Source organism: Alligator mississippiensis, chromosome 1 (genome assembly GCF_030867095.1).
Source record: "Alligator mississippiensis isolate rAllMis1 chromosome 1, rAllMis1, whole genome shotgun sequence".
In the NCBI taxonomy this organism is placed as follows: domain Eukaryota; kingdom Metazoa; phylum Chordata; order Crocodylia; family Alligatoridae; genus Alligator; species Alligator mississippiensis.
The window spans coordinates 459,266,191-459,287,452 of NC_081824.1; the positions used below are offsets into that span (position 1 = coordinate 459,266,191).

Here is a 21,262-nt window from a genome sequence, read left to right on the forward strand (position 1 = left end):
ATGGGATTAAGGCATGTTGCAAACCCAACATAATATGGAAATGCAGTCATCTCAAATGCAGTTTGGGATGTGGTTGTCAAGAGTATGCCTCATAAGAGCTATAATACAAGCTGATGGAGTTACTGATCTCTCCCCCAAAACAACTTCCCTTTGTCTTTGCTCCCAAGGCAACTCATCAAAGCTCACTTATCCTACTTTGTACATCTCCCATACTTCCTCTTAGCATACAAGTTCCTTCTGTGTGGAAATACTCATGCAACTCTAATTGACCTCCTTCTACCTATGACTGTTGCTCATTTGAATCCTGAAGATAAAATACTATTTCTTTCATAAACAGATGCTGCTTTGTTGCTCAGTATTTCTCTTCTGGGGTGTCTGAATGACACTCAATCTTTTAAGGTTTTCATGATTTCAAGACATTTGGAGAGTGCATATGCTCTCGCACCTTGGCTGCAGCCTGCAAACAGAATGGCAGCTTGTGTGGGTAATGTAGGCCTCCCAGCCCGAGTGTTGATCTTTTAGAGCCTTCAATGTGATGCTGCGGCTAGTAAAGTGATCAAAACGCTGGCTTGCATCCATAGATGCTTCTCAAGGATATCCCGGGACATCATTCTCCCCTTGTACTCGGCCTTGGTGAGGCCGCAGCTGGAGTACTGTGTCCAGTTTTGGGCCCCACAATAAAAAAGGATGTGGAGAAGCTTGAGAGAGTCCAGAGAAGAGCCACGCGCATGATCAGAGGTCAGGAAAACAAACCTTATGACGACAGGCTGAGAACTATGGGGCTCTTTAGCCTGGAAAAGCGGAGGCTCAGGGGTGATCTGATGGCCACCTATAAGTTTATCAGGGGTGACCATCAGTATCTGGGGGAACATTTGTTCACCAGAGCGCCCCAAGGAATAATGAGGTCGAACGGTTATAAACTACTGCAAGACCGTTTCAGGCCGGACATAAGGAAGAACCTGAACCTGTTCAGCCTCCAAAAGAGAAGGCTGAGAGGGGATCTAGTGGCCGTTTACAAACTAGTCGAGGGGGACCAGCAGGCATTGGGAGAGTCCCTGTTCCCCCGAGCACTCCCGGGAGTTACAAGAAACAACAGACACAAGCTAGCGGAGGGTAGTTTCAGGCTAGACATTAGGAGGCGCTATTTCACTGTCAGGGTGGCTAGGACCTGGAACCAACTTCCAAAAGAAGTGGTGCTGGCTCTTACCCTGGGGGTCTTTAAAAAAAGGCTGGACGAACATCTGTCCGTGGTCGTTTGACCCCAGTACTCTTTCCTGCCACGGCAGGGGGTCAGACTAGATGATCTCCTCAGGTCCCTTCGACCCTACAACTATGAAACTATGAAGAATTTCTTTACTGTCCGAGCCCTCAAGGTCTAGAATAGCCTGCCATTGGAGGTGGTTCAAGCACCTACATTGAATACCTTCAAGAAAAAATTGGATGCTTATCTTTCTGGGATCTTATGACCCCAGCTGACTTCCTGCCTTCGGGCAGGGGGCTGGACTCGATGATCTTCTGAGGTCCCTTCCAGCCCAAATGTCTATGAACTCTATGAAATACTGTAACACTGATCATTCGTATGCATGTCTTTCACAGCCCACTTAGCTCCTAGCATACTGGTGAATTAAGAACAAGCTGTTCAGCTGTCTGCAGTGGCTTTTACTTGGAAGGTCATTGCTTCTCTGGTCAGCTGGAGTACCCTACCTTTCTTACTTAACTTCCTGTTGTGGCTCTGTATGCCCTGGATACTTTGCAAATCCTCCTCTTCAAGATGGGGTCAGTATTAGGGTTCTGCTGCATACAGCTTGATCCAGAGCTGTGGAGCAAGGCTTTTGCCACATCCTGGCTATGAAGATCCTGGGTTCAGGGTCAGGTTCCCTGATCCTGGGGTCCCTGTGCACCAGGACCTTTAAAAATCACATGTATATTCCAGCTGTACATGTGGTTTTCAGATGGTGGTGCACAGAGCTATAGGACTGACCCCAGTGTGATCCCAGGGCTGGGACCAATGATCTGGAACTATCATCTGTCTGGCAACTCGAGCTGTCAAAAATTCCAAAAGGTTGGAGAATAGAAAAGACACTCTGATGCCAGCTAGGGAAAATGAGCTGACCAGCACAGATGGAGGAGAGCATTGCATTACCTCCAGCTTTAGGACATGTTGCAAAACAATAGTTTGCAAAACAACCAGCTCTGGTGCAGTCCTAGTGCTGGGATTGACAAACAGATGATTATCAGTCCCATCCCTGGGACCAAACTAGATCATGCTAAGTTGTGTGTGCACCTGGATTTCAGCTTGCTGGTTCAGGGGGAGCCTGGGATCATGATCCTAGTCTCTTCCTGTACTGGCAAGTAGTAATGGTGCAATCTGGATCAGTTCCCAATCCCCAAATTGCATGTCCTGCTATGCAGTTGTGACTGGGGCTTGAGATTAATTCATAAAAGTCTCATTGGTTTAATTCTAGTGTTCCTAGAATTCAGGATGAGAACAAAATGGGAATATTCAGGATACAGATTTAATCTGATTTATTCACATCACCAGAATGGGTATGTGTCCATACTTCCCCTGCCTGCCACATAGAGTTAGGGGGATACTGCTGCTGATCAGAAATAAGGTAGTGAGGAACAGAAAGAGTAGGAGAGCTTTTCTAGCACAGTGCTTACACACTACCAGAGCCTATTCAGTATTGTTTATACTTTCCACCTAAAACAGTTGACTAGGCTTAAAAATCTCTTGTTTCTCACATTGACTACTCGGTCAGCTTGCAGAGAAGTTGCATGTAGTCACTGCTCAGGATTCATGTCTGCTGCTCACAAACCTCTTCCACTTAGTTACCAAATGAACCCCAGAGGAGTAGCTGTTCCTAGGGGTTATTTAAACATCTGCAGACTAAAAAGGAATGTTTATACACAGCTTAATGTTTAAACAGTGTTCCTTTTGCATTGCGAATGCTCATGGCTGCTTTCCCACCTCCAAGATTCCTTACTGAGCTCCGGGAATTAAAAAACCTCAGGCACTTTAGAAGTTAATGTTATAATCCCCTACATCTGGCATTCTCATCTTCACTTGTTTAACTAGTCTATAAAATGTTTTTACCTCTTTCAAAAGTGCCTCCCCTGACTTTTTCAGAATCCTCTGTGTTTTGATAGTGCATTCACAGGGGAGAGGTTCTGACAAGAGTTTGCAGATGCGGTGATGCAGGTTTTTTAAACAAGCAATTTCCCAGTACCAGCCCCGTGTTTTTGCCTTATACTTGGAACAGGACTCCAGGTCGGCAAGGTGAAAACTCTCCTTTAATAGTGGTGTCAGATAATTAAGCTGTCTCATTGCAGCTCCAGAGGCAGGAGCTAAAGCTATCTTCTGGTTTTGCAGAAGCTGCCTCAGGTGATGCAGCTGTAAATGGGGCCTAGGGTCAGGCTGTTGAGTCAAAGGCAACTGGAGATGATGCTAGATATATCACTCCCTACTGTACCATTGGCTAGAGCATAGGTGGCTAACTTGTGCTACAAGTGGCATGGCAGCTTGTGTGTGGCATATGGCATATTGGGGAGGGAACAGGGAACATAGGGACAAATAAGGTAGAGAGCAGAATAGTAGATCAGGGAGGGGAAGGGGATTGGAGTTGCACTTGGGGAGGGCTTGGGGTTGATTCATGGCACACCAGCTAGACAGGTTGGTTCCCCCTGGGTTACAGAAACTGGTGTGCCTTATCCTCCTAACCCGATAGGCCACTTAGGCTCAGGTGGACCTTTGAACTACTTAAATCAAGTTTCTGGTAATAACTGATTGTTTCAATAGCTTACTAAATGGGCTGGGCACTCGGTGAACTAGAGGGAAGAATAATCCCCGTCTCGAGAGCATCACAGTTTAAGAGGGGTGAAGGGTAAAGCAAAGTGATGAGAGTGGTTGGCACATAATAGATTACTTGTGTGGTGGTCTGTAATAACACCTTACATTTTAGGTAGTGAGGGTGAGTTAAGGGATCCTCTAGTGACAGAGGGACCTTGTGCTGCATATGAAAAGTATTAGAATTTTTCATCTGATTTCCATGCACCAGTTCATATGTAAAGCAGATCTCATGTTTCCCATGCATCTTTCACAGGATCAGACTATTGTGGTAAATAACCTGAACTAGGGGTTTCCTATATGGCTGATTGGTCTGTATAGATTTCATGTCTACCATGTGATTTGACTTGTCACGGACATTGTAGAATGGGCTCCTAAAACACCCATTTTGTAGTAAGAGCACGGCATTTGTTCTGCATACCGATTCAGTGCAATTTGGCTCTTCTCCCAGTGGTCTCTCAAGGTGAGTTTTGCCTTACTTGCAAGGAAGAGTTTAACCTAGTTCTAGAGAGCATCTTTTATGCTGTGCTGTTAACTGATGTAGACTGTCAAGTAGCTGGAAAAATCTCTTCACATGCAGACTTTTAATCTGCTTTATAATGCTCTCCTATAATTCTGTACCCTCACATTTTTAGCTAAACACTGCTGTAGAAAGAGGCAGCTAAGCACAAGCTTTCTATAGTCAATTTTCAGAGTAAAATTGCCCTAAAAAGTATGTGATGGGGCAGCCAATACATTACTAATTGTTCAGGAACTGTAAAGTAAAACTGTGCAGCTAATATGTGAAGCTGTGGCTGCGGTGACTTTTCTGCCTGCCAGCTTGGCAAGCTGCCTGGAATCTCAGTCGAGCTGCATGGTGATGCTCGTGTCAAGAAGTGTCAGCACCTTAGGCTCCTGGGAAGTGGTCCATGGTCCTATTACTGGGTGAGCCAGACCAGAACACAGCTGCTACTCCTGGCATGACATTGCTGTTTAGCAATGCTAGTAGACCTAAACAACCATGAGCGACTGGTGCCTCCTGAATCTGGGGGGCACCCACAGAAACCACTGACCCTGTTGGGGGGGCATCAGTCCTACTGACAGCATCAGTGTCGGCTGTCAGTGGGGGCACTGGCCCTGTCGGGGGACATGTGCACCCCCTGCCAGTCACCTATGTAAACAGCAGTAGAAACTGTTTTAAGGCTCGAGTTGGCAGATCTAATGATGAGCAGGTTGCTAATTTTGTCCCTTTCCAGTGAAACCGTGTACTCGGCGTATATATTGCTAGCAGGAAATGTAACTAATGCTGCTTTGGTTTGATCAGTTTGATTTTTTTTGTGCTGATGCTAGTGGTAGCCCTTCTCGAGCCCTTCTTTGTGTAGCATTGTATGGATTTACAGCCATGACTGCAGCAGCTGCTTAGGTGTGTTTGTTAAGACAGTGGGGTACCTGCTAATGAGGAACATCCAGAACTTTTCCTAGGAACCACAGGTAAGACCTGAAGGGAAACTGGAAGGGGCCCTTTGGACCAGGGTTCTTATGAATGCTTCACTAAGAAGGGAGGTCTGCTGCCGAGTTGAGCACAGGGCTTCTTCTCAGTTCTTTCTTGCTTTGTTTCCGCTGCCCAGAAAAGCATGGACCAAGGGTGCTGAATGCTCTGCTGTTACCAAGAGAAAGAGGCAGGCTGGGGGAACAGAAGTCAAGCAGTCAGACCAGAAAGTCGAACAGAGGTCAGCAGCAATAGTTCGTAAGCATGAGAGCCATAAAGAGCGCCAGTCAATGCAGGGGAAAGAATTAAAGGCCTATTTTGTGACCTATTAAGAAGGAGCTGGGTCAGTGCATTTGGAGGCTTTGCCTGGGGCAGCCACACCTACTTTGTGTGTCTGTACAGTGTTGCATCTGGTTCTGCAAAAATAGTCTAACGTGACATAATTTGGTTAGTGCTAGATAGGGGATGTAGCAGCCAGATCTAGCCAAGAGGCCTGAGTTTCACTGGGGTGCAGACCAAGAGCTGGCACTGGTGATTCAGCACAACACAGGACTGGCCTGCAGAGCGGTTTTCCCCATGCCCCTTGGTTTCAGCAGCCAGCACAGCGGGAAAGGGCTAGCAGTGCCTGAGGCAAAAGGAACTGCGTTGAGCAGACTCAGCTGAGGAACGCTGGCTATGTGAGTCAGTGCTTCCTCCTCGGGAACCTCGGGATGTGCTTGTTGCAGTAGTGCCTGGGAGCCCCACCATGCTGGGTGCTGTACAATACAAGTGAAGTAGCCCTGAGGAGAACACATTCTGGTATGACACATGGAGGGAGCGAGGACAACAGGCAGCAGTGTAAAAACCCTTGTGTACTATATTAATCATCTCTCCTTATATCTGCACTTGTGGCTGTGTTATGAATTGGCTAAGCAGGGATAGATAGGCTGATGGTTGCTGGAGTACAGTGGAAGGGCCAAAACCCCTTGGGGTGAGTATCCAGTTGCTCCTTTCCTCCGTTTCGGGGGCAATTGGAAGGAGCATGTCACAAACCAAATGGCTGGAAGCCTGTTGGGCGGGAGGCACTGTGGTGTGCCTGCCAACAACTCTGGGCTCTGCCACAGTCCCTATCAGGAGTGACTTCACAGCAAACTGGTGACTATAACACTGCTACCTCTCAAGGGGATGACTCTTAGGGTGCCCATTATACACCTGATCCGATGTGTTCTGATTAGAAGGAGCAGATTTGATTAATCCAGTCTGCTGGAGCATGATAATGGGAATGCTGCAGCGTCTAAAGCTCATTGAATGAGCTTTGAAATGCCCCTGCTGCCATTTTGAAATGTGGGACAACGAATACACAAGATGCTGTGGGCGTTCAAATTGGAGCAGCTCCTGAGAGCAGCTCCCCCCCCTCCCCATGCACCCTAGAGCACATGTATTGCCACCCTTAAATTGTATTACAGAAGCAGCTGTAAGCACTTGTCACTGCTCTCTTGTCCTGCCAATGGGCCTCTGTGCAATTCACTGGTGCCTAGTGCTGCCATTTGTTATGTAACACCAGCTGGCTGAGACTTAAGCCTCAAGAAAAGAAAGAAGGAAGGGGGAAAGACCTTTCTGAGAGTGGAGGGTTAGGGTTTGCTGACAGTGTTGCTTCCAGAGATCTGAAGGATGCAACACCAAGAACAATGGTAGCAAGTTTTCAATCTTTATTGCATCAGAAGCTACAAGTGCATTGATCCTTTCTTAATACAAGGACCTTGACCATAGCTGCTGCTCTCTGTATGTTCCATTATTGACTGAGGGGTGTTGCTTGTCTCAAGCTTGTCATCAGCGACCAAAAGCTGGAGTTTGATTAGCTTAGCCCACAGCTATAGGAGAGGCCCTCTTAGGCATGATGGCTGTATGTCCTGTGGTTTGCACCTCTGTTATAGAAAGAGCTTATTTTCTCATAGCTCATTTTATTAGCTTATTTGCTGAAGGATGTGTCACTGGGAGGAGTAGATAAAGGGTGATTTAGCACCAGGCAGGTTGAATTTAGTTCAGCCCTGTATAAGTTTAAATATCTCAGGTATATATCTCTATTTGACCCCCTTTCATGCTTGTGTCCAGGCTACTCTGGCAGTTATATGCGAGTAAATTCCAGCAACTTAGATGCACTGAAGAGAAAAGCAGACCTCCAAAAATGCTCGCAGGAGCTTTCTTTTCTGTTCTATAAAGAACCATTCATAAAATCAGGGTGATCTTAGAGGCAGAACTAAATTATTAAGAATGATCCTGCCAGGGCAGGATGTTTTTTAAAATGCTTCCAACTCGTGGTCAGCACAAACACAAGATTTAAACCCCTAAACTTGGATTACCGTTTACCCAAATTGACATTGTTCCCTTGTGACTGCTTGCATGTGCCAGAGTTATCACATAACTGCTGGCAGATGAGGCACAATGGATTGGGAACAGATTTTTTTTTAAGCTAAGTTATTTTGGTGCATGGCTGGTGCAGGCAGCTCATGGGCCAGGCAGTTCCCAAGGACTCTGTAGCTCTTGTACCAGAGAGCAGCAAGGCTCCCTCTGTCATGCTGTTCTGCCCTTTCCATTCCAGCCTCTGGAAATTAGGTTTCTGTGGGATTGTCCTTGCCCAAGAGTCTTACTGAAACATACTTTATAGAAATTGAGACTTGTGGACAAAAGAAGAAGCTTTCCAAACACCTCCCTATTCCACCCCGCACGCTGAAAGGCAGCTACTGACTGCAACAGATGGTGGCAGCAGCCAGGTAAACCATTGATGCTGGAGGCAGCACTATAGGGAAGAGTGGTTTTAGCCAAAGTTCCTGGACCACTTCCCCACTGGTGTGATGACCATCACGAGAACTCTGTTTGCAGAGAAAAGGTGAGGTCTTAGCCTCATCTTAAGGAATCGGCATAATTAATAGCTCAGAATTCAGGTTCTTTGCCTTAGGAAGGCAAAGGGCTGAGGTAACTTTGCTACAATTCAGTTTAACAGTAACTGGGTATTGCCAGCCCAGGAAGTGGGAATGTATTTGTAGTCTAACATATCCCAGAAATGCAGGTAGCTCTTGGTCTCGCTGAAGTTTGCAATTCATAAACTAACTTCGTGATGTGATTGAAGCTAAAGAGATTAATAATTAGCCATGACTATGCACTGACATGCACAAATATTAGTGGTGCCTACGCTTGGAAGCATGTTATGAGAGGAGCAAATATCACCCTGAAAATAAGTTTATTGGTCTCTTTTTAAAAAAAGATTCCAGGTGAAGTCAAGAGGCTCTTGCACAGTCTACAAGCTGTAATGACAAAAGGTCGATGTCTTCATGAGCTGTCTTTTCAACAGAGAATAAAGAGATGGGATCTTTGAAGCTTCCTAAGGGTATGAGAACACCCAGCCCACCTTATCTGTGGGCAGAGTTTGGGTCCTGCAGCTATTGTCCTTTTTCCCTTCCCCGTCCTTATTTTAATCACCATTTGGCTTAACAAATCGTGGAAAACTTGCTCCTGTAGGAACAGTTTCATGTGAGAATCAAATCTCTACACAGTCTCTATTCAACATTAGAGGAACTAACTGATTTGAGTCTTAAGTTCTGTATGAGTAAGCATGAGGCACCATGCTTCCTGCTCAATTGAAATACTTGTTTGAGAGGCTTCTCCAAGACCGACATCTGAGTAAACAATGGCACTCTTTCAATTGATGCAGTTTAAAGTTGGATCTATGTGTACGGGGGGGCTTTCAGGCATCTTTTGTTTCCATGTAGACTTGTGAGTTGATGCATGCTATTGTCAAGTCAGTAGAAGCTGAATATAACACAAGGCCCAACTCAACTTTATTTGAGTCATGCCTGAGGTCAGGCTTTGCCAGGACGTAATGACTGAACATGTGAATGTGGAGCACAACTGATAAGTGGATGAAAAGATAAAGCAGCAGGAAAATTGCCTGTTAGCTTTTTAGTACTATTGATATATAGTTCTTTTTTCCTTCTACCCTCTTCCCCCAGTATCACCACTGCCAAAGCCAAAAACCAGAATCAGACCAGCAATTTCCCTCTACAGTTACTATATATAGATGACATTTTTAATTATTATTATTTTGATCATTGAAGTATTATGTTTATTCCTTTTTCAGGCATTTACCAGAAAAAATCGATGATGATATTCAGCTAAAGAACATGAGTGGGCAGTGGTTTTATGAGGCCAAGTCAAAGAGGCACAAGGATAAAATACACGGAACAGACATAATTAGAGCATCATTAAGAAGAAAACCTGCAACAATAGGTAAGTTTATTTGGGGAGTGCTTGTGGAGACCTGTAGCACTTTGTGTCTTGGAAGGTGCTTTCTGGAAAATATTGGCATAGTGGAGTGGTTTTTATATCTTATGGAACTTGTTCTCATAATACAAAGTTCCTATTAATATTAACTGGTGATGGTGACAAAGTGTTGTTTTGGCACAGGACTGAGCGTCCCCTTTAGACCTGAATTCTAGGCTCAGCTCTGCTTCCTTCTATTCCTCTGAGGAAATCTTGGGTATTGGTCTCAGAAATGGCCACTGACTTTGGATGGCCCTTGCTTTTGTTGGTGGACAGCTTGTGACTACTGAGGTTTGGCTCTTGTTGGTGATTGAAAGTGTTTGGCTGGAGCTCAGTGCTTGACATCAATGAAGAGTGGACCTCAAGAGGTCTTGAGCTGGACAATGGATCTCGATCTCATTTGATCTTAATCTGCCTAGCGTAGTTTAAACCTTTGCCTCGTGGCTTGCCCTTTGTGATGAGGGAGGACTTTTTTCTGTCACCTTTATGGCAGCCTTTTGAATGTTAGAAAGCTGATATCAGTTTCTACCCACTTTCCCCTGTCTCCTTTTCTCAAGAACATTTCTTCAGTTCTTTCTCAGGCAGTTTGTATGCCAAACTTTATCAGCATCATTGCCTGGCTCTAGGTCTTCTCCATTTTCCTTGTTGGTCTTAAAATGTGGTGGCCCAAGCTGCACACAGTGGTCTAGTTGAGGCCTAACCAGCAAAGAAAAGAGTGTTGTTATCTCCTTTCTTGCATTGACAGACGCGAATGTGAAATCAGCTATTCCCCATTGTCTACGTGGCATGTAGCTTTTCTTCCCTATGCATGGTACTGTTTCATATTTGTCATCTGAATTTTATTTATTTGGTTGCCTATTCATCAAGATCTCTTTGAACTTGATTTCTGCCCTTCAAAATGTTCAGTCTCTCCTAGTTTTGTCTCATTGTAAATTTGTCTGCTCTCTCTTCCTGCATCCAAGTAATTATTAAAACTGTTTAAATGGGCTCTATGCAGAATCCTCCTTGAGACCTACAAATCTGACACTGATCTGTTACTATTTACCCTTTGCTTGTAGATAGTCAACCAACTATCTACTTTGTTTAGTGCTAATTCTGTCTAGCCCACATTTTCCCTGTTTGTTTGAGAGGTATTATATAGAACCATGTCCACTACATTCATTTTATTTGCCAAGCTAGTTGTCTGGTCAAAAGGAAACTGAGTTGGTTTGAAATTATTTCTTTTTAAAAAACTCATGGCTTCTGATGATCACCCTTTTATGTCTGTGTCTGACCTTTGGGAAGTCATTTATTTCTAAATGAAAAGTTTTTAATACACTAGTTTTGAGAGAAACTAGGAAAATAAGGTATTTTTATTCTGGCCAGTTTGAGTTAAAAACTTTTAACAGCCATCACAGACTCTGTCTCTTCTGTGTGCAAGTGAAGCAAATGACCCTATATTCCATGGAGAGACTGCAATTTGTACAATTATGCAGTTGCTGCCTGTTCCTAATGGACTGCAGTTATCCAGTCTCCTTAATCACTTGCTCCAAATTAAGCGCAAAATTGATTCCATAAATCATTTTAGGCTAGTTGTAGCCTGGTTGTTGTGTTTAGGAGGAAAAGACAAGGCCCCAAGGAAACTGAAATACCACAAATGGATTACAAGCAAGGAGAAACCTTTTTGCATTCTTTCCAATTCAGTTAGCATATGTATTTTAGGTACAGTATCTGCATCATACAGCCTGAAGCAGCAGTAATTATTTCTAAGCTTGTTATTACTTGAACAGGCAAGGTTTCAGACTGAGATGTTCAAAACTGGCTGAAGTCTGACCTGTATGCTATGCAGAACTGTTTTGGCTTCAGTGGTTCAAAAGATGATGAAATATGTTTCCTTTGCAGCTATGCCCTATGAAAACGAGAACACAAAAGGCTTGCTACTGTTCTTTCTGCACGCTAAGAAATGTATTTTGTTTTCTGAGGTATTGCAGAAGGCAACAGAAGAAATGCAGATTTTCCTAAAACATTATGGAATGTGTCTTGACTTAAGTAAAATAGGATTTCTCTCTGTCCCAACTCAAATAAATTGCTTGGTCTTTTGCTCTTCATATATTTTATAGTTTATTTTTTCTTCTATAGCAGTTGGTCTTAACTGTTTCCTGCTTGGGGATCAAGTCAGGACCACCTTCCAAATTAATACAGGAGCAGTAGGACTGTTGCACTGCTTTGCCACATGTTTACTGGGCACCCAGTATTTTACATTATTCTGCTCCTTCTACAAGGACCAAAGCTTGTGGGTTTTAGTCTCCTGATGATACTGATATGGAATCCAGGTGTTCTGAGCTGTGTTAGGAACTTCAAAATCACAACCTTTATTCACTGGTTTCAGGATACTTTACTAAAAAAATGCTTTAACATTTAGAGCTCAGTGCAGTAAATGTTATGCTGGTGTTGGAATTCTTGTTTAAAGCTACCCCTGCTAATCTACTTGGGGTATCTCTCTGCGTACTTACAATTTCAATGTAATGTGTTTAAAACTTATTGTGAGCCTACTGTAAAAGTTTGCCGATGTTTTTAGTGGAAATCTGTGTGAACAAAAACAGGAGACAAACTTGGTCTTGTTTTATATTATAGGTGAGCTGAGTTCGAACAGATCGGACAAAATGAAGAACAGTTGGGTGAACAATGTCAATAAAGAAGCTGTTGTCACACCAGAGCTCTTTGGTATCCAGGAACAGCCAGAAGAAGGGGAAGCAGAATCCAGTCCAAGGTAAGAAGCATCTCATCCAAACAGAACTGGTGACTTCACTGTTTGCATGTGTGTACAAACGTGCATCTCGTCTAGGACTGAAAGAACTAAAAGATTCTCTTTCAACATGTCACATAAATGTGTCCTCCATCTAATGCTTGGCTGGCTCTTAAGGCCCCTAATGCATCACTCTTCATTGAATTTCAAGGAGCTGTAAATAGTTCTTTACTCTAGCTTTGAAATCGGTCTGCAATATCTTAATGTGTTATGGTTTCTCATGTTATGTTCTATGCTCCTTGACAAATAAAACAATATTGCACATTTCAAAATAAGTGCACCCCAGGGCAGGGAAAGATAGGCAGTCTTGTTTCATTTTCAGAACTTAGATTGGGATTCAGGATCTGGGATAGTTGGTTACATAGACTGCCTGGCAGCTGGACACTGGAGGAATGCAGCATTCTGAATCTCTCTAAATGTAGCCTAAATGACTGTTAATCTCATTTTACTTCTCACGTTACTTGAGTGTGGGTGAAGCCAGGCTCTGGACTGGTGGTCTTGATTAGGAGTTCATGATATTGTTGAGGAAACCATATAAAACCATGTTCTGAGTCTGCGGGACCAAGGAAGAAGCATTTTCTAGAGTAAAATGGCTTTCACTAAGAATGTCCTGCTTTGGAACTCAAAAGGAGCAGTTCTTTTGAGTTTCTTGAATGATCTCTACTGCCATAGTAAACCTTGGGGAGAAGGGTTTGCTAAGATGGTAGCTACATTTACTGTTTCCATGCCTGGATTGCTTCAATGTAAACTAATCAACTCCGCTGCAGGTTAGTACTTGTAAATACAAGTACTATCCTGCAGTAGAGCTTTTTACTCCACAGCAATGCATGTATAAACACTGATGGGGCTGGCTGGGGCACGAGGGTGCTTCAGGGCCTGCTGCTTGCCAGCTAGCCCCACACTGGAGCACCCTTGCACCCCAGCCAGCTCCTCCACAGCTTGTTGAGCTGGGTTGGAGCAGCTCTGGATTTGCAGGCTGACCCCCTGAGCCCCTTGCGAGCTTGTGCTTCTCTAAGCCAGCTCAATATGCTGTGGTCCCAGACACGTGTTCAAACATGGTGCCCAGGAGCAATAAACTCTGCTGCAATATGCGCCAGAGTTTATTGCTGTGCATTAATAGCATGTGTAGATGTGCCCACTAAGTGGGAATGAATGGATGGAGCTTGCTTCTTTAGGCCCCTGGTGCATGTTATGTTTCTGCCATGATTAAGATGGTAATTTTGCCAAAAATAGCAACTGGCCACACATTCATAGAACTTATAGGGACATAAAATTGCAAACCAGCCACAAGGATGTTACTTAGAAGTAATATCTCTGTGGCTGGTTTGTAAGGCGCCATAACTTGGAATGTGTAGCATGCCCCAGAGCGGTCCCAATCTTACTCTTTTTAAAATGCAGTGAGCCTTAATGTTTATAGAAGGGGTAGGTCTTTGTTTTGGGGGTTGATGTCTTGGGTTTACCAACTTAACAAAGCATGAGTGGCAGCAGTGTGGACTTCCCTACACATATGTGATTACCAATGTGGCCTGCCCCTAATTTATTGAGGCATCAACTGTAACAGGACTGGTATACTGGGGTGGACTGTGCTAGCTAATAGGAGATCAGGATAGCCCTGCGGCTCAAACTCAGGGGTTGTCCCAGTCAGCATCCCTGCTCCAGCCCTGATGTGGTCCCTGCCGGCCAATGGCCTATCAGAGCAGCCCTAGGTCTGAACCCTGGAGCTATTCTAATCAGCTGATCTTCAGCTGCCAGGCTGTAGTTAGAAGGGATGGATTCAAATTTAGGGGTTTAACTAAATCAAGCATAGTATAAAAAGAAAAAATGAAAAATTTAGTTGTCAGTAAAAAAAATTTGCAGCAAAAATAAATAAATAAATCTTGGGTTGGCAACCATGCTTAACTGCAACAATGGTTTTACTGTGCTGTCCCCACCCCCACCCCTATTCCTCCCTGATTGCATTCTGCACCATGCTGCCTCACCAGTTCCATTCCTCCCATCTCTGCATGGACCTCTAAAGAAGCCTATTTGCAACCCAGCAAAATCAGATGGGTGGAGTGGAGTGGTTCATGGTTGGAGAGTGGCTCTCAGAGTCCATAAGGTGCAGAGGGGAGATCAGGCAGTTCTTTTTTAAGTTCTTTTTTAAGAATGCAGAAAAGTGGTTCTGAAAGTGGTTAAAATTTGGATTACAATTTGAGGAACCAGGACTGCATTATTTCAGGTCACAACCAGCTCTGGTCCATCTCTCTACTCCACTGCTCCAGCCATGTCAGAAATTTCCACAGAACTCAGGAGCCTACAATTTTTGTTTACTTTGCTGTGCCAAGAGCTTTTTCTAGTTCATAAGTATCATCTTCATCTGAAAATGAAGATGCAAATGTTAGTAATCCCTCCTTTTTCAACAAGTGTTGCACTTAAGTGAAGAGGTAAAACTAAAATTCAAGGTTTTTCCAACTTCCATCCTCATGCTTAAGCCACTTGACCATGATGCTGTCTTTAAGGAAAGATTGTACTATATAGTTGTCATCTTCAACAATCCCTTGCAGTTGAGGATGATCGTCTTCCATGATTGTCTTACCTGTGGGTCCGATGAGACCAATCCAGGATCAACAGACTTTTGCAAGTTGGGCGTGTTTTCCTTTGTAGAGTAGATGCGGAGTCTATAATGTGCTGTTTTTGCCATTCCCACTTTTCTGTCCTCTGTTGTTGGTTTCAAAGTACTGTGATCCTTGCAGCAGACTCTTCTTCCATTTGGAGTGGTCTTGGACGATAGTCTCCAATCAGTTGATGTTGCATTTTTTTCAAGTTGGCCTTGAGGACGTCCTTGAAGTGCTTTCTCTGCCCTCCTTTTGAGTGTATGCCTCAACTGAGCTGGGAGAATAATACTTGCTCCACGAGTCTGGAGTTGGGCATCTGGATGACATGGCTGGCCCAGCAAAGTTAATGTTGAATGATCATCACCTCAATGCTCATAGTATTTGCTAGCGAGAGGATGCTAATGTTAGTGTATCCGCCTACCCACTGGATTTGAAGGATCTTCTGCAGGCAGCATTGATGGTACTTCTGCAGTGACTTGAGGTGTCTCCTGTACCTTGTGCACATCTCAGCTTCTTAGGCATCACAACTGCTTGATAAACCATGAGTTTGGTTTCAGATATGATGTTGTGATCTTCAAACACCTGTTTCTTCAGGCGTCCAAAGGCTGCACTTGCACTTTTAAGGTGAGGTTGGATTTCTTCGTTAATGTCAGCCTTCTGTGAAAAATGGCTTCCAAGGTACAGGAAATACTCAACGTTCTCCAGAGTCTAACTATGAAGCTGAATTACCAGAGCTGGGGACTGCTCATTAAGAGCTTGTTGATGCAGGTCCTTAGTCTGCCGAATGTTAAGCCATTAAGCATCAGTCCCATTTTCTTTTATGCCTCGGTAAAGATGTCAATGATTGCCTGAAGGTCTGCTTGCGAGTGAGCATAGATTTACAGCATCATCAACATACTGGAGCTTGATGATTGAGGGCAAGGTGGTGTTGGTTTTGGCTTGGAGTCAACTGAGATTAAATAGCTTACTATCCATTTGACTGGAAGCTTGTTGGTGGTCAGATGTACCACTGTGGTAAGGAATATTGAGAAGACTGTTAGAGTGATGATGCAGCCATGTTTATCTCTGGTCTTAACCTCAAAGGGATCTGTCATAGATCTTTTGCTGAGAACTGCTGCTTGCATACCGTCATGGAGCAGGCAAAGAACGATGATGAATTTTGGTGGCCACCTGTATTTCAGAAGGATCCTTTAGTGTTGCTTGGTTGACAGAGTCAAAGTCTTTCATAAGGTCAGAGAAGGCCATGTAGAGAGGTTTATGTTGTTCCCAGCACTTTTCCTGCAGTCAGTGAGCAGTGAACATCATGACAGTTGTGCTTCTTGTTGCTCTAAACCCACACTGAGATTCTGGAAGGAGCTGTTTAGCAAGTAGAAGGTGATGGTTCGGGAGGAGTCATGCAGTGATCTTTCCTGTGGTGTACAGCAAGGCAATCCCTCTGTAATTCTCAGTTGGACTTGTCTCCTTTCTTGAAGATTGTCCCAATCATGGCATCTCTGGGATCATCTGCGATTTCCTTATCCTTCCAAATCCTTAAGATGAGGGCAAGGAGCTGTGATATAAACTCCTTTCCCCTCTGCTTGAAGATTTCAGTGGGGATTCCATTAGCTCCAGGTGCCTTGTCATTCTTCATTCACTCCATCTGATTGATGGCTTTCCTCACCTCGTCAAAGGTTGGAGGGATTCTGAGATTCAATCCCACAACACCCAGTCGGACACAGTTTTGAGCACTCTCATCCACAGCAGAGTCTCAATTGAGAAAGTCTTCAAAATGCTCCTTCCAGTGGGCATTGATAACTCCTCTTTCCTTGATCAGGTCTCCTCCATCCTTAGGTCTCAAGGGGGTTGGTCCCTGAGTGCTTGAATGGTAGATGGCTTTGATGGCATTGAAAAAACTGTGCATATCCTGGATTTCAGTGAGATTTTGAACCTCCTTTGCCTTGTCTTCCCACTGTCTGTTCTTGATGTCATAGGTCATCCTTGGGACTTCTGCCTTGACTTGGTGATTTCAGTTTCTTTTGCTTGGATTTGATGTTGTTCTGCCAAGCACAAAGGCCTTGCACTTGCAATTGATCAACTCTTGGGTTTCTGGTCATTCTCATCAAACCAATTTTGTTTGTTTCCTGGTAGAGAATTAAAGCGTCTTTTTGTAGGTGCTGCTGATGGTGGACTTGAAGACCTCCAAGCACTGCCAGTATTCTCCCATTTTTGATTGGAGTTCACCAGTTTTTTGTTGAGGTGCTGGTAGAAGGGGTGCTCGAGTCCTTCAGTGTTGATCTTCTGTTGTCATTTCTACTGTAGCTGTCTTTTGGGAGCCAATTTGAATGACATAGCTGAGCAGATGAGTCGGTGATCAGTCTGGCACTTGTCAACTCCTGCATAGCTTGGTGATGCAGACGTATTTGTAATATCCAACACAAACAATGATATAGTAAATTAGGTGCCAATGCTTAGATTGTGGGATAGTAATTTTTAATGAAACTGTTCCCAGGTAAAACCTGGAGTAGGAATATAATCTAGACCCCAGTATTTGTATTGAGCAAAACCTGGTCTCTAAAAGCAGGAGAAAGTACTAGTTTTGTAAGTGATAATTACAAAACTAAAGTACTAGCTTTGTAAGTGGAACATGATCAGGAGCTCTGTTTGAGATATCTGTGGCTATGTTGGGATGAGTATGAGGACAGGCCAGTTGTTCGGCCCGTTTTAGAGCAGCCTTCTAGCCTGAACATACTTAAAATTAGTTACAGTCTTTCCTGGCTGTGTGCCTATCTCTAATAGAAACAGCTGAGCAGGAGCAAATAAAAAAATATTGATTCCAGAGCTGCTAACTCAGTGTGGCGAAGGGTTAGCCAGTGATAGGTTTTACATTGGAAGTGTATGTTGAACATTGGGTTCAATATTCAGGAAACCTTCAACTGTGGGTCCTTCACAATTCGCTTTCTTTGCATTTTTCTGAAGGAAAGGAAGGGTCAGCTGTCTCAGACACAGCTGAAATCAAATGTGAACAAAGCATAATTCTTACCTTTTAATTTTGCATAACACAGGTTAAAAAAATGTCCAGAGTGCTCGAATGTCAGGGTGGCTTAGTCTCTCAAGAGCTGTTACTTGTTATTATTAAAGAAGCTTTTAAAATGTGATGCAGGCTAGGGACCCATTGTTCAATCTTTACTTAGACAAAACAGTTCTTGACTTCAGAACTTGGCCCTGATAGGACACTTAAGTCATGTCACAGTATCTCAAACAATTGCCAAGCCAACAAAGTGATACTTGCTATCCATGAATGTCTGGAATAATACCTTCTAGCAGAAGATTTTACTGTGTAAGGAAAATCTTATTCTTGGGCCAGATTAATGCTGAAGTTTAAAAAGTGCTAGCTTAGTTTGGCCTTTTGATTATGTATTCAAATTGGAGGACGGTTCTCCTTATTCTTCTTTCCCTTTTACTGTCTAACTCCAAATACCAAGCTGTAAATGATGTTTTCCTCTGTGTTAGATTCTTGTGATATTTTGACACGTGATAACGTTTGTGAACTGGGTGTGCAAAGTGTGTCTTTGGGGATGTAACCTTTCTCAGAATGAGTTTCAATAGAGTGACTCAGTTTGTCAATATTTTCTATTCAACTATATCTTTAGGCTAAGCATGTAAAATATGCAGTTCAGGGAAGGGCAGTGTTCAGGGTTTTCCTTTGTGTACTGAACTGTAGGAAAGTGTAATATTTTAGTCCAGAAAAGTCTGGGCTATAGTGCACTACTTGAAAATGTTAATACCATAGCCTCACAGGGTTAAAGGTTTTGTCCCAAATCCTACTCTTTTAAAAATGCAAATAGCCTTAATATTTATGAAAGGGTGAGGGGGATAGGTCTTAATTTCTGAAGTTGATGCCTTGGGTTTACCGGCTTAAAGCGTAAGGAGCAGCAGTGTGGACTTCCCCACACATGTGCTTGTCAGCATGGCCTGTGCCTGACTTCTGGAGAGCTCAGTTGTAAAAGGCCAGGGCAGGTTAGTTTTGTACGTCCTCTTAGTCCTTTTGCTGACCCTGCCAATGACAGGCAACTGCTATTGTATGTTTCTTATAATTATGATGGAGACTTTCATAGTCCATAAAATGGTCTCCAGAGGGAAACAGCTTTACTACTGACCTGGTTATATTTGTGCCAGTGCTGTAGAACAGGGGTGCTCAACCTCTGGCTGGTGGGCCAAATGCAGTCTGTGGAGCCTTCGAATCTGGCTGGTCGGGCTCCCCATGAGTTGGGATTTTGGTGGCAAGGGAGCAGCCAAATCCCAAGCCCTGCATGACAAATTGGAGCTGAGCTACAAGCTTCCCCCTGTATGTCCAGATCAGGGTCAGGAGCTGCCCCGCTTCCCTCAGTGGCCAGGCTAGAGCTAGGCTGTGTGCCCTTCTCTGTGCACAGCTGTTTGGGGCCAGGCCATGCTCTCTTCTCCTGCAGGGCAGGGTACACCTCGTTTCTTCCACCTGGCTAGGTTGGGGCCAGGCCCCCCCGCACTGGGCTGTACCACTCCCCCTCCCCGTGCAGGGCTGGTTTGGAACCTGGTTATGTCCCCTCCCCTGCCGTTCGGGCCAAGCCATCTTTCCTTTTATGGCTGGAGCAGGACTGGGCTGCCCCTCCCCTTCATGCAGCCGGATAGAGCTGTGCTGCTCATACCCTGAGCTCTGGATTGGGTCTCTGGCTGGATCCAGCCTGCAGAGGGGCTGGGCCCCACCCATGTGACCCCATGGACATAAAGGTTGAGCACCACTGCTGTAAATGATTCTACTTTAAGAACGGTAGGGAAAAGTCTTCTTCCATCGCAGGGTTGTTCCTTACCATCTGATTTTCCAAATCTTTGCCCAGCCTCTATGACAAATTGCAGTTCTGTCCATTCTGTGATAGACGTCCAAAGTGTAGTCGGCTATGAAGAAATATAGTTGTGCTAAATAATAAATTCTTCAAGTTCCTGACCAAACCAGGGTGGGGCGTGTTAGACTCCGACTCCATGCGGCGCCCAACGACTAGGGAGACGACAATCCGATTACCCATGGATCCTGTTGCTCAGTAGCCAGAGCAGAGCAGGGAGCAAACACCACCACACATTGCTCGCAACAGCTTTATTTGAAATGGAGACAGCTTCAGACAAGGGCCTCACGCCAGAAGAGATGGGGTCTTGCAATGAACAATAGTTTTTTCCCACATTTATACACTTTGGTTTATACTCATTAACATTTATTCTACCCTCGGTTCTCCTATGTTCCACCCATTTCTCTTCCCATCTTAAGCTCTGCCTCTGTTTACTGTTTGCTTCATTAGCATGGAATTGCCTATGCATTTTATTCACTTACATGTCTTTTTGCAATGAGCGGATGTCTAAGACCTTGACTCCTCCTGCTCTTTGGTCAATGGGCAGACTTTTACCAAAACCTGGAAGCTTCTGGAGCCTTCTTCATCAATTACCATTCACCTTTTTGCATATGTTCATCTTGGATTCTGTTACCAATTACATGTTGTTTTTCACATTCCAGTCTGTTTTTCTGTCTCAGGTTGTACCATCTTCCACCTTTTTTGGCCTCTATATCTTATCTTGTTCCTTGCTGTAGCTGGTTCACAGCACACAGACTCACACAGATTTACTTGCTGCTTTTCCCTCAGAAAATGGTTAACACAGTTAAAATGGTTACTTACCATAAGCAAATAGCTGGCTTAGCATAAGCATTCATAAGCAAAATCTGGTTGCCTAAGCATCTTGCAATATATTTTTAATATATCATTCTGCCTTGTGGTTAGCAGCTCTGCTAGGCCACAGGTCATGCCTTTTCATAGATTTCATAGACGTTAGGGCTTGAAGGGACCTCGGAAGATCATCTAGTCCAGCCCCCTGCCCAAAGGGCAGGAAGTCAGCTGGGGTCATAGGATCCCAGCAAGATAAGCATCCAGTTTGCTCTTGAAGGTGTTCAATGTAGGCGCTTGAACCACCTCCGGTGGCAGGCTGTTCCAGACCTTGGGGGCTCGGACAGTAAAGTAATTCTTCCTTATGTCCAGCCTGAAACGGTCTTGTAGTAGTTTATGACCATTTGACCTAGTTGTCATCCCTTGGGGTGCTCTGGTGAACAAACGTTCCCCCAGATCCTGGTGGTCACCCCTGATAAACTTATAGGTGGCCATCAGATCACCCCTGAGCCTGCGCTTTTCCAGGCTAAAGAGCCCCAGGGCTCTTAGCCTGTCATCGTAGGGTCTGCTTCCCTGACCTCTGATCATGCACGTGGCTCTTCTCTGGACTCT

The 21,262-nt window shown here is 44.3% G+C and overlaps 1 protein-coding gene across 7 annotated transcripts in view; it reads left to right on the forward strand.

Annotated features, from left to right (window-relative positions):
- SYTL2 (synaptotagmin like 2) overlaps positions 1-21,262 on the forward strand; it is an 84,665-nt gene that overhangs the window by 26,742 nt on the left and 36,661 nt on the right. For all 7 annotated transcript variants that reach the window (XM_059721981.1, XM_019488277.2, XM_006267505.4 and 4 more), the window contains exons 3-4: positions 9,430-9,578; positions 12,225-12,360. In XM_059721981.1, coding sequence (XP_059577964.1) covers positions 9,430-9,578; positions 12,225-12,360 — 285 coding nt within the window. The remainder of the gene's footprint in view (positions 1-9,429; positions 9,579-12,224; positions 12,361-21,262) is intronic.